The 14,938-nt window shown below is 36.8% G+C and overlaps 1 protein-coding gene across 1 annotated transcript; it reads left to right on the top strand.

Moving 5' to 3' along the window:
- Window positions 1-9,102: 9,102 nt before the first annotated feature.
- LOC102717434 (triacylglycerol lipase OBL1-like) lies at window positions 9,103-14,021 on the top strand. The gene is made up of 4 exons (XM_040524169.1): window positions 9,103-9,524; window positions 10,282-10,592; window positions 12,176-12,209; window positions 12,971-14,021. Exons 1-4 carry the CDS (start codon window positions 9,185-9,187, stop codon window positions 13,873-13,875), a joined length of 1,590 nt encoding a protein of 529 aa, XP_040380103.1. The 5' UTR covers window positions 9,103-9,184; the 3' UTR covers window positions 13,876-14,021.
- The last annotated feature ends 917 nt before the right edge of the window (window positions 14,022-14,938 follow it).

Genomic DNA, 14,938 nt, shown 5'->3' with positions numbered 1-14,938 from the left:
CACGTAGCTGATCAATTAAAACACCCACCATGCATCACTATACTCTAGTTAATTACAAATGAGCACCAGCAATCTAGCTACTAGTATTATACTCTAGTTAATTTAATTGTATACAAATTAGTTAGCGCAATGAAGTAGAAATATGTATGTAGCAGTCATGACTCATAAGGGGCGGCGTGGACGGCGCGCTCCAGGTAGGCGGTGGCGCGCTCCTTGTCCTGCCGCGCTTCCCACAGCACCTGGTCATAGAGGCTGAGCAGGTCACCGTCGTCGGGGCAGGCAAGCAGCGCCCGCGCGTAGCACTCCTCCGCGCCGCCCAGGTCGCCCTCCACCTCCTGCAGGTACCTACCGTAGTTGCGCAACAGCAGCGGATTCTCCGGCTCCCCATCACCGCCGCCCGCCACCGCCCACCGCCCACCGCCATCCCCACCCCATCACCGCCGCCCACTGCTGCCAGCGCCACCGCCTGCCATGAGCGCCCGAGCTCGCCGACCACTGCCGCTCGCCCCAGCGCCGTCGCCAGCGCCACACGGGAGAGAAGAGATGAAGAAGAGAGAGGGGAAAGCGAGGGAGAGAAAGAAGAGAAAAAAGAAAATAGGAAAAAAATCTGACACGTGGGGCTCACTATACGCCACATCAGCAAAACCGGATAAAAAATAAGTAAATATTGTCTGTCTAGGAACATTTTTTGAATGGTTTCCTTAAGTTCAGGGTACACATTTCTGGTTCGAGGTTTAAGGATCTTAGTTAAACTGTTAAATCAAGGGACCTCGGATGAATTTATTCCTATGTGAATTGCCTCGTCCAATTCAAGTCGTGGGCCAAGTCAGGTCTTACCGATTGTTGGGCCAAATTTAAACCTGGGCCAAACTTTACTGATAGGAATTAGTTGGGCCCAAACCGAATTTATTGCTGGGCTGAATTAATTGATGGATATAAATTGGGCCGGATTCATGCATGGGTACTATATGGACCAAATTCAGTCGTGGGCTCCATTGATGGATGGCTAATTAGTGGACCAAATTCACTCGTGGACCGAATTCGATGATGGGAGTTTGTTGGGCCAAATCCATTACAGCTCGCATTAATTGCATGCGCGGGCCAAATTCATTGAAGGCTATTGCTTTCGCAAAATTTGCACGTGGGCCGATCTCGATAATCGAACATTCTGGGCTAAATTCTCTGATGGGCTGATTTAGTTGACTGGGCCTAGTTGGGCTGAATTCACCCATGGGCTTAATTGGTTACTAGTTCGGCTAATCTTTTGGGCCAAATTCACTGTTGGTGCTGAATTTTTTGCCAGTTAGTTGATGGGCCAGTTCGCCAGGTGGGTCGTATTCAAAAGTGGGCCGAATCTTATTGATGGAAATTAGTTGGGCCTAATTCATCCATGACCTAGGCTGAATTGTTGACGGGAGTTGAGTGGGCCCAGATGAGTAATGGGCTGAATTCTTTGATAGAATTCATTCATGGCCGTTGTTCGTAGGGCCCGTTCTTTTTCGGCTTATATATTAAATTGGCTTTTATCTCAGTTTTCCGTTAGCCCGTTTTCAAACCGTTAAACATCACGTTTGGTGAACAAATGTACAAGTTGATTTAAAAAATCAAATAAACTTATTTTTAAAACTTTTAATAATTAGTATTCAATTAATTATGTCCTAATCATATATATATGTGCTAATTAGCATGCTTGAACCGCTGGATTTCTGTTTTCAAACCATTAAACATCACGTTTGGTGCAGTAATATACGTTTTTATGCACATACAAAGTTGAAACCTAATTAAAATTGATCAATGGGGTCACCGTCCCAGCTGCTCATCTACCTATATACATGGATATAATCTCGGTCGATCCCAATCGATCTAGCGTGAGATTTAATTGGCACCTACCCTCAGATGTTTGGTCACCTAACCCACATATATATTAGATCAGTCTAAATTAATTAACATGGGTCAATATAGATGATCGACGTCCCTAATTTAATCATATCCTATGCATATCATACCGTGTGGTGGGTATATCGATCATCGACTCCATCCATATATATGCATTCACGCGCCACACGAGATTTAATTAATATCCAGCTGGGGATCAATCGATCGATGCAAGAACAGTACTGAGATTGGATGAGGTGATTGTCTACTAAGTTGGGATGAGGTGATTGTTTGATTTTTTTAAAAGAAATAAATGGTATGTTTATAAATAGAAATAAGTTATGAATAAAATTTATATATACATATTTTTAAAGATCTGAAAGTTAAGATGGAAACTAAACTATGATATAAAAGGCCATAAAATCAATTATAAATTAAAGATTAAATATTTAAATTTTAGCTTATAAATATAAGCAGAAACAGATTGACAGGTGGAAGTTGGATTTATTATATGTATCGAAATCCATATCCTACTTGGCCTGGTGCAACTTGCTAGATGACTACTGTTCTTGCACATGGACACTACGAAAACTCTCACTATGATATTTTTTCTATTCATGACGACCAAACTTAATATTATCATTATCCCAAAATGTAAGTACGTATAGCTAGGTTTTAAACAAAAATTAAGATTAAGAGACAAATATTATGATGTTTCTTAATAAATAAGAAATAGATTGGGTTGAGAGAATAAGTAGGAATAAAAAAGAAAAGAATTAAATAAAAGATATTTGATGGGATAAAAAGTATAACACAAATACCAGATTGAAATCCTAAAGTACGAAGAACGTACATCGGGTTAAGAGAGATCGAGGATGGCTGCATCGATCCTGCAGGCGTTGGCGGCTTCCCTCCGGCGACGTCCGCCGACACACCCCACGATCATTATATTCCTCGTGCCAATAATTCACCCACGATCATTATATTAGCTCTAGCCATGGCATTTAATTATTCTCTCCATTCCATATTATAAGATTTTCTTAGCTGTCTAGATTTTATATATATATATATATATATATATATATATATATATATATATATATATATATATATATATATATTACATATGTCTAGATTCATTAGCATACGTACGAATCTATAATTTCTCGTGTGCACAAGCCGCTTTGTTGATAGAGGCAGATTTGCCATGCATGGGGCAATGAGGGTTTGAGTCTCTACTAACCCATTAAGGAAATGGTCTTAAAGTGATTGTATCACCTTATATATAATCATCTGAAATCAATAAAAGCTTTATTTATCTTAAAAAACTAACCTGTCAAGGCTATGAGAGCTCCACTAAGCCTCGACTAAACTTTTGTATCAAAGATCAATGAAAAGAGGTTGAAGCTAGTTTGTTCAGACTTCTCTAGTATTGTTGTCTAGATTCACCACTACTTGTTGATGTGTTAAGTATCACTGGCAATATACCCGTGTTTAACACTACGGTCCAATTTAATAATGTAAATAATATATTTTAAATTCTTTTAAATACAATCATATATAAATCAAACATTCGAACTTATTTTCATATTTGGTGTTATTCTCTTCACAATAAACATAATTACACCATCCTATTATTACTTACCTTCAAACGATAATGTAACAATATGTATGTGCACACACACAAAAACACTCTAATCAAGTAGCTTTTTTAATATAAAATTAGTGAAGAAAATAAAAGATAATTAAACATATGTTGCTGCTACGAATCAACTATGAAAGTGTCGTTGCACCAGACATCTGCCAACATACGTTGCTGCTACGGACGACATTAATATGTTCTTAGCTACCGGAGTACTATTGCAACAGCTGCCTACCAACATTCATTGCGTTTAAAAGCGATGAAGACAACAATGGTGTGATATGCCAACCTTCGGTGATTTTGTGAAGGAGTTTGTCTTGTGTGTAGAAACTCTTATAATATAAAAATAATATATCAAATATTATCCATAAAAAATAGTGACCTTTATTTAAAAATAATTAAATATATAAGATTTAAGAAGGAAAATTCTTAATTAGTGATCCTTCTACGATATATGGTTGACTTTCCATTAATATAAACCTTTAATATGAAAACATTTATCTATCATAACGGAGAAGGATCTGGATCGATAAATCATTTACAGATGTTTCAGACCGTCTGATGTGTCACACGATGATGGTGAGTAAAATGAGTTGGTGCATGGTAGATAGATGAGTTTTATTAACTTTAATAGATCATATTAAGGTTAAAGAGAGAGATGATAGATGTGATTCGTGGAGATAAGTAATTAGATGAAAAGTGTTAATAGATGCTTGGTTATAATTGGTTTAGATGATGCCGTATATATATAAGGATAAGTTTCAAACTTTAGAAATACACGATTAAATTTGTTGATAGAGAACCTAGAGTTGAGATCGTGAGACGTTACATACATAATACATCGGTTTCAAAATATAATTATTTCTATGTTATTTGCTATAATTATTTCTATGTTATTTGCTAGAGGGCAAGAAAATGTTAAAGGATTACTTTTTAGCCTTTTCGATGGTTAATTTTTGAATTTTGAATTCATTAGACTTATTTTATTCACATCTTATTAACTATCATTGAAACGATTGAAATTATGAAAATTAGTGCAGAAATATTTATATTATGGTATAAAATTTGAATCCTGCTTATTTTTATATTTTAGAAGTGGGGGTATATATAGCTAGTGATCATCACTACACACTAGGATTTCTCAAATTAGTACTTTATCTATCCGTTTAAAAATATAAGCATTTTCAATATGTCTAGCAGAAGTAAGGTCAAAAAATACTATAGTGCCCCCAAATAAATAAGGAATAAATAGGTGTGGAATAGTAAAAGATGATAAAAGGGGAAGAATTTTAAACTAGAAGTGATCGTGGAATAAGCATACAATATATAATTTTAGAAATAACTGAATAGTGATATAAGTATATCCACAATGTGAAGCAAATGCTCCTTATAACTCTATATAGACTATCTATTATTGTGAAATGGGTATTAAGAAATGAAATAGGATGAGTTATCTTTAATTATCTATATGGACTATCCATATGAATTAAAATACATTATCTCTTTTCTCTTCAGTGAGAGAGCTATATCTATCGGATGTGTTTTATTTGTTACATGTGTGCCTAACTTATGTCCATCAATATGTTTATACATTGTGCAACATTTTCTCCATTATATGAAATCTCTTAATCCCAATTAATTAACTTGATTTGCGGCATCTCTATATGAAATATATCTCTTAATTCCAATTCATTAACTTGATTTGCGGCATCTCTACATGCATGCTTTGTTACTCCTCGTGGATGAACTTTTAGTATATGTATAACTTACTATAACTTGATGTGAACTAGCTAGTTATTTTAGCATGCATGGCTATGTTCTACTTGAAAAAAAAAAGATGCATATGAACAGGTAGATAATTAACAAGAGGCAGTATTCTCGCCGTTTTTATTCTTGACACATTTTAACTTTTGGATCTATATTATTTATTTTGTTGTAATTTATTTTATTATTAAAATAATTTTAAGCATGATTTATACATTACATATCTGTGTAAATAATTTGAATAAAAACAAATTATCAAACATACGTCTAAAAGTCAACCATGTTAAATTAAACATACAAGATACGAGTGAGCAGTTGCTTAAGAAAAAAATACGGAGATTTGATATTTTAAACTGCAACTAGAAATTAAATTCTAATATCAAGAACAATACGAAGACTTAGATCTCTGACACGTAAAAACACGTAAAAACAAAGTGAAGATAATAGATTAATATATATGCACGTTGCAAGAGCTGGTACACATCTACATTTTCGCATATATGACAGGTTTTTTTTGCTACTAGCATACTGCCCACACATTGCAATAGGATTTTACTTTAAAAATGTCATTAACGGTTATTCATATTATTTTTTACATATATTACTTTTTAGTTCATACATATATTTATTATATTGATTCCATGGTCTTTTTCTTCTCATAAAAAAATAGAGTTGGTATGGGTTGTTGACATATGGGATCTATAAACATTTTTTTCTTTTAAAAAACATAGTATAGATAAAAAGCATGGAGTTAGTGGTGGTGACGGTGACAGTTTCACTACTATCACTAGGAATGTTTATAGGAATATAGATATAGATAATTACTGGTTGGTCTTTTGAACCAGTACAACATATAGATTAGCATTAATTATATACTCCAATCAGTTTTTAATGTTTGATACCACTGATTTATATTTATATATATACATATATGATTATTCATGGTATTTATAAATTTTGTGTAAATATGCAAAAAAATATAAGTTATGATGAAATACTTATAATGATAAAATATGTCATAATAAAATAAATGATGGTTGCATCATTTTAATAAAACAAATAGTCAAATAGGTGTTCAAAGTCAAGAGCAACCAGAGTAAGTATTTACATTATATATTAGGGACAGTTGTAAATTTTCCACTGATTTGAAACATCATTGTAAAATTACCACTAGAAAATTACAAAAATACCCGAACTATCATTCGAGTGACATCCTTATAATTAAAAAAACAAAGGCAAATTAGAAAATTCCCATATATATTAATAACATCAACTTACATTTTTAGTACCCATTCATATTATAACAAATTGTGTTGTTGATTTTTTGGGTACGTTTGATCGTTCGTATTATTAAAAAAACTAATGTAATTATTATTTACTTTGTTGTGATTAGATTTTTAATAAATATTTTTATTATAACTTTTTATTTTTATATTTTTACAAATATCATAATCAAACAAATAATCGAACATGTGGAAAACAAATCAATGACTTTATCTATTAAAATAAGGAAGAAGCGCGTGCTTAATTTAGTGCAACTTCTAGCTTAGTGTTTTTATGCGCTCTCCTAGCTACATATAGGTGTATTCTATGTTTGTTTATATTTGAAACTATCATGTCTTATATTTGCCAGGGTTCACCGAAATACAATTTTTAAGTACCTTAATTAAGACAAGAAAAATCCAGTCACCACAGAGTGATGGTCCCAATTAAGAACCTTGACATCAGGCTGGGACGATTTGGTGGCAGCTAATTAACACGTGACTCTCATCTCCAATTAGTGGAGAAAATGAATTAAGTTGATGTTGCGTGTATAAATATATTCTTAACGATCTAAAAGTCAGTGCTAGAAAATAAACTTCGATGAAAAAACTCAAAATCAGTTTCAAATAATTTAAGGTGAAAATTTTAAATTTTGATTTATAAGTACAAGAACATATGCACGAAAAGATGGGGTGTAACGTATCAAGTATCTGTGTTTAAAGTTAAATAAGGATCCATGCATATCCCTGACAATAATTGAGCATGATCTGACAAACAAAAACAAAATTAAAGGAACTAATCGATAGAGCAGCCATACTGTACGGGTAAACTTCTTACGTTCGAGATTGATTAATCATGATTTAATTTAAGATTGTATGAGTTATCCACATCTTTGCTATATGACGATAAACTATCAACAACTTTTGGACAGACCCGCAACCATAATAATTTGTTAAAGATGAGCAAAAAAGATAGAAATAATATATAGACGACCGGTACAAATTAAATTTGCTCACGGAGTACTACTCGTTAATTAGAAAAGGATCAGAGACCAATCCACAATATAATATTGCAAAGTTTGTGCACATGAACGATATGCATTAACTACTCGCTCCGTCCCAACATTATAACATTATAAGTGATTTTAACTTTCTATTTATAATGTTTGACCACTCGTTTTATTTAAAAAATTTTGAAAATATTATTTATTTATTTATTATGTTCTTTATTATTAGAAGTAGTTTAATTATTACTTATAAATTTTATATTTACATTAAATTTTTGAATAAGATGAATGGTTAAAAGTTATAAGTGCATAATGAGAATCTCAATGGAGGTAGTAGCTAAGAAAGCATTAATTATGACTTAGCCACTGCATGCACTATGCAGACAAAACATAACTGAATTAATTTGGTAACTCAACATCACACATGATCGATCGTTGAAAATGTATACAAGCTACTTTATGTAAACTTATCATCGTCAGGTCAGCCTTCCAAGTACATACTAATTTTTCTCAACTTTATTTCTTGGTTGACTAATTGATCCCTTCTGTTAATAATTAACCATGCAAGTGTGAAAACACGTGGGAATCACACAGACGCATGCTTCACGAGTTATACCTAGCTAGCTTTAGCTGCTGCTGACTGGCATATGCATCTAGCTAGCTGGAGTAGTGTGCACATTGTCTTAGTTTGTCGGCTATTTACTCCCTTCCATTCTAAAATATAAGTATTTTTAGAATCTAGGTTATGCGTCACAATATTAGTATTTATATATTTATGTTCATCATTTAATTATTCTAATGATTTCAGAGCCAATTAAATTCTTACAAAGTGAATATAATCACCCAAAAATTAAAAAATAACCATTAAAGTGACTAAAATAGAATATTTTAGTATCTCCTTGGTCTATGCTAAACACGCTAAAAATATTTTAGGAATTGTTTAGTTGCCAAAAATTTTTAACAAAAAGGTCACGTCGAACGTTTGATCGGATGTCGGAAGTGGTTTTCGGACACGAATGAAAAAAAGCGAATTTCATAGGTCGCCTGGAAAGCAAGAGACGAATCTTTTGAGCTTAATTAATCCGTTATTAACATGTTGGTTACTGTAGCACTTATGACTAATCATGCACTAATTAGGCTCAAAAGGTTCATCTTATGATTTCCCCCATAACTGTGCAATTAATTTTTATTTTTATTTATGTTTAATGCTCTACTTAAGTGTCTAAAATTTGATGTAATATTTTTAAAAAAAGTTCTTGGGAACTAAATAGGCCTTAGTTTTGGAATGGGGATAGTAATTTAGAACCCGATTGCAACACCAGATCCTATGCATGTACAGAGAACCCTAGCCAGCAACCAATACTCATGCATTATTATTGCTTGTGGATAGATCTACGTACCCATTGATAGGCCAATCAATCAGCCATGCATTCCGGGCTTCCAGCCCGGCCCCGCTGGCCCGGCCCGGCCCGGCCCGGACTCCCCATCGCCGGAGCTCTATAAATGGCACACTCCTTCCAAGCGTAGCACCGTGCCTTTGAGCTCACTCTTCTCACTGAGCTAGCTAGCTAGGTTGGCCGGAGAAGAAGCTTAGTGGTAGCTAGGTTGGCCGGCCGGCCGGCGATCCATCGGAGATGGTGGCCGGTGGGGGTGGTGCGGCGGTGGCGGCGAAGATGGGGGAAGAGAAGCTGATCATCCGGTCGGAGAAGGTGAGGTTCATCGACATCCTGTCGCTGCTGCTCCTGCGGCGGCGGCCGCTCACCAGCTACCACTTCGTGGACGCCGGCGACGCAACCGCCGCCGACCTCGACGGCACGCCGGGGGAGTGGTTCGTCGCCCTCACCGAGATCGTCCAGAAGGTGCTCGCCGCCGCGTACTACCCGGCCAAGTACCTCGGCGTCGCCGTCGAGTTCTTGCTCAACTTCCTCGCCCTCAACGGCGGCCTCCTCGGCATCATATGGAACATCTTCCGATGTACGTCGCCCCCGGCCGCCGCCGTCGTCGATCGGTTACAATGCACACGTTCATATTGCATGCAACTAATTTAATCCACGAAAATTGATTGATTAATTAATTACATGCACGTATAAATTAACCGTTCGTATATACTAATCATTTTTCATGTTAATTAGTAGTATATACTTCATTGGAACGTAATTAAGTAAAATGGATGGCGCGCAATCTGAATTTAAGTTGATTATAAACTAAATATAACATTTAGAATTCTGTCCTTGATGATCAACTTGGTTTCATTAACTTATAAAAAGTGTGAAATGCTATAAATGGACGCACTTGGACATTTTACTTGCAAGTTGCAAGTTCGTGTGTACAGGAACAGATCGGCAACACGCTCGCTAGCCTAGTTGCTGTTTTTTTTTGTTTAATTACTATCGACTTATAAGTTATAAGGTTTTTAAAGGTTTATTATATACATGCTTTTAATTTAATTAACATGTTAATCTATCCCTAGAAGAATCGATCTGACAAAAAAAGAAGAACGGCAGTTTTCCTTTTTCAAATGGCCAGTGTTATTAACCTAACCTCAACTTGTTTTTTTCTATTACATCACCCATCTACAGAAGCTTCTGACATAGCAGATGAAGAACTCTATCAAATGCAATTTGCTTCTCAGTTAGATCTAACCAGGATTAATTAATTTAAACATGCAAAATTAATTAATTAATTAATTAAACTAACCAACTAATTAAAACGTGTGAAAATTATTTGATAGGCAAGCTGGTGATCCCACTGAACCGGGAGGCGCCGAACTTCCGGTCCATGATCGCCATGATCGACGGGAGGACGGAGCTGAAGCCGATGAAGAAGCCGGCCGCCGCCGTCACCGAAGTCGACGACGACGACGACGACGACTTGGAGAGCGGCGGGTGCTCCGCCGACGTGCCGCTCATCCGGCGGCAATACGTCGACGGTGAGCTCCTAATCAGCGAGCAATACAGCCTCTCCGAAGTCACCGTCATGGCCGCCAAGATCGCCTACGAGAACGCCGCCTACGTCGAGAACGTTGTCAACAACGTCTGGAAGGTATATATATACATACGTACTTTCTCCGTCACTAAATATTTGACGTCATTGATTTTTTATACACGTTTGACCATTTGTCTTATTTAAATTTTTTTTAAAATATATAAAGTTATATATATGCATAAAAGTATACTTAACAACAAATAAAATAATATTAAAATAATTATTAATTATGTAGATATTTTGAATAAGATTAATGGTCAAACATGCATTAAAAAATCAACGACGTTAAATATTTAGCGACGGAGGTTGTATAAAGTTAATCATAATTTTGTTTCTTAAAATTTCTAAATTTTGAACAACAAATTAAGGAAGTTTTGTTGAATGAATTCGCTCAGATATTTTCTGTAAAAAAAGTTAAACAATATATGTGTCAGGTGCCAATTAAGCACAAAACTCAAACCAGATTTGACACACACACACAAGGTTTTTAAAAGGTGGCTTATTGTGGTGACAGTCTATGAGAATCGTATTCCACATACAGCTTATTTACGCATGTGGAAACCACTAATTTTCGTAGGCCTGGACTATACAGGAAACCAGCTAATTAAACGCTTATATATAAAAATATTCTCATTAACTTCTGAATCAATGTTTCGACATTCATCAGATTTTAAATATGTAAAAAAAATATCAATCATACTTAAAGTAACTTTGACGATAAAATAAATCAAAACAAAATAATAAATAAAAATTGGAGGTAGGATGTTACTACATCTGTTTCATAATGTAAGATATTTAAATTTTTTTTAACATTTGATCATTTGTCTTATTCAATAATTTAGTGCAAATGTAAAAAATGACAAGTCGTGCTTAAAGTTCTTTTGATAATAAAGTAAGTCACAAGCAAAATAAATGATATTTCTATAATTTTCTGAATAAGATAAATAATCAAACATTATAAGAAAAAAAATCAAACATATGTTATGAAACGGAGGGAGTACCCATTAATATAAGATTGACAAGTAAGATAATTTAGCAGTACTGGACTACTGGACGATGGTAACAAGGACATGATCTGAATTATTTTAGGACAAGTACACATGCTCTCAATGCATGTGCGTGCGATGGAGATTGATCATCCCTAGACCCTGGACATTAGTGCATGAACATATATATCATTACATATGTGCATAGGTTTTTTTATTTAAATAATGAAAGATGCATAACTTTAATTATACGCCTGCATCAAACGACACATATATACGTACAGTGGCCAATTTGCCCAGTAATAAATTAGTTAAATATAGTAACTATATGATAAGAAAAGGTTTGGTGATCATCATGATTTCATATTGGCAAAAAAAGTATAATAAAATAGATAAGGCGGGTCCGGGGTAGATATATATAATTAACCTGAAAAAAGTTTCAATTATAAATTAAAGAGATCTACCCCCCACAGGCTGGATAATATTCACCTTGTTTCTACTCTTCAGTACATCTTATTAAATGATTGAACAATTTTACACCAAACATTACAATCACTTTTTGCAAGATTAATTTATATTTTTTCCTTTTTTTTCTTGTGAAAAAATTCATTACCAAAGCTAAGCTAACTGGTGTTTTTTATTCAATATTTGCAGTTCAACTTTGTGGGCTTCTACAGCTGCTGGAACAGTAAGCACGCCAACATATATAAATTTTGCAGCAAAATAATTTTATCCGCTTTTCTTGTCGGTCCACCGACATAAATATTCCTGTCAGCAATGTTATCTTTTTATATCAGCTATTCTCATCGGTCCACCAACATAAATATTTTTGCTAGCAGTAAAATTTATTTTCTGGCGATTTCGCGCCCACAGGGTAGCTATACTATTAATTCATACTCAGAGATTACTAACTAGCAAACCAACAACTCCCTCCGGTTTTTAATTGATGCCTTCACTTTTGTATCTGATTATTCATTTTATTTAATTTTTTTGTAAATATGAAAAATATAAGTCATTATTGACGTGCTTTTAATAATAAATTAAATTATAATAAAATAATTAATAATTACACATATTTTCTGAATAAGATGAATGATCAGATACGTGTAATAATTAATAACTACACATATTTTTTTATTCAATTTTTGTAAATATGAAAAATTACAAATCATGCATTCTTAACGTTCTTTTAGTATAAACCAAATTGTAATAAAATAATTAATAATTATACAAATTTTTTAAATAAAATAAATGGTCATACGTAAATCTAAAATTCAATGGCGTAAATATAAAAAACGGATGAAGTATAATAATCCGATCATATCTAAAGAACACTACAACTTAGAATAGCAAAGACGGGGGACGAGAACCATTTCTATTATTTCTATTACCTTATAATTAAGGTTACTGAATTTCGCGATCATCGCCGACGCGATGGCGTGCGTGCAGAGTTCGTCGGATCGGACACGACGCAGGCGTTCGTGATGACGGAGCGGGCGGAGGACGCGGCGGTGGTGGTGGTGGCGTTCCGCGGCACGGAGCCGTTCAACATGCAGGACTGGTCGACGGACGTGAACCTGTCGTGGCTGGGCATGGGCGCCATGGGCCACGTCCATGTCGGATTCCTCAAGGCGCTCGGCCTCCAGGAGGTGGACGGCAAGGACGCCGCCCGCGCCTTCCCCAAGGAGCCGCCGGCCGCCGCCGCGCCCGCCGGCAAGTACGCCGCGTACTACAAGCTCCGCGACGTGCTCCGCGAGCAGCTCCGGCGCCACCCGAACGCACGCGTCGTCGTCACCGGACACAGCCTCGGCGGCGCGCTCGCCGTGGCGTTCCCGGCGCTCCTGGCGTTCCACCGCGAGGCCGACGTCCTCGCCCGCCTCGCCGCCGTGCACACCTACGGCCAGCCCCGCGTGGGCGACGCCACGTTCGCCGGGTACCTCTCCTCCTCCACGGCGGCCGCCCCGGCGTCGGTCTCGTCCGTCCGCGTCGTCTACCGCTACGACATCGTCCCGCGCGTGCCGTTCGACGCGCCGCCGGTGGCCGACTACAGGCACGGCGGCACCTGCGTGTACTACGACGGGTGGTACGCGGGCAGGACCCTCGCCGCCGGCGAGGACGCGCCGAACAAGAACTACTTCGACCCGAAGTACGTGGTGTCCATGTACGGCAACGCGTGGGGCGACCTTTTCAAGGGGATGTTCCTGTGGGCGAAAGAGGGGAAGGACTACCGGGAGGGCGCCGTGTCCATCGTCTTCCGCGCCGCCGGCCTCCTCTTCCCCGGCCTCGCCTCCCATAGCCCCCGCGACTACGTCAACGCCGTCCGCCTCGGCCGCATTGCACCCAAGCAAGCTTAATTAGTAACAATGGCTGGCTGGGGAAGAAGATGAATAATGTAATTTTGCTTTATTTTATTTTATTTTATATTTCGGGTTTGTATGTCATTGCCATTATGTGTCTCTCGGGAAAATTTGGAAAAATAATAATATGCAAAAGCAGCTTAATTATCACATGATCTTCGGTTACTCAATAGCTAGCCATTTGTTTTTAAATAACTGGTAACTTTAACTTTACTATATGAACTTTAAAAATACCCTCATTTTTTATAGGTATGCTTCCAATAATACTAAACGGTGTGTTTTATAAATAAATTTTATATAAAAGTTGCTTTAGAAAACTATATTGATTTGTTTTCCATGTTTATAAAAATTAATGCTTAATTTATCATTCATTAATAATATACTTTGTTTTACGTGATCATCGTTGCTCTTCTCCAAATTATGCCTTACTGTGAGATTGTTAGAATTAAGCAAACATTGCCTGCCGGTCGCTATAAAGTTGTGTAAAAATGGGGAGAGTGCGTGCTGGATTAAGCGAACTAATCTGATCATTTCGGAGGAAAATAAGTATTGGGTGTTAATTCAAATCTATTAGACTAAATCTGGGACCAATCATTCATGCAAAACCATGTGGTATCAGATCCTTTCTGTTCTTGTTCCATCTCTTTGGAGTTTGGATGCTCTCCTTTTCACCAGGCTGGCCAACACAGGGAACAGATACTCCCTACATAGCCTAGTCTCTGGACTGTAAGGGCGCATGCAGTGCTTCTACATGGTGAGTGGCTCAGGTTCGCTATGAAGGAGCCGTGGCTCCAACTCAGCTCAATGTAGTATTCTGTGAAGCCACACGTCTCTTGCAGAAGGTACAACGAAACCGCGTTGAGCCACAATCTTTAGCGTGTGGAGCCGCACTATGAGCCAAACCGCTTTGGCATGTAGCTTGGTCGTCTCGGGCGGAGATCCAATCTCTAACAGCTAGGCAGTAGCTTGCAGTATGAACTGTATAGCCTAATAGAGACTTTGGCTCACGTGGCGGCTAGGGGAGTGGCTCTGACTATGCGTGTCCTAAAATACGCTAATT

Source organism: Oryza brachyantha, chromosome 5, assembly GCF_000231095.2.
Source record: "Oryza brachyantha chromosome 5, ObraRS2, whole genome shotgun sequence".
Lineage (NCBI taxonomy): Eukaryota > Viridiplantae > Streptophyta > Magnoliopsida > Poales > Poaceae > Oryza > Oryza brachyantha.
This window is presented reverse-complemented; position numbering and strand designations above follow the sequence as displayed.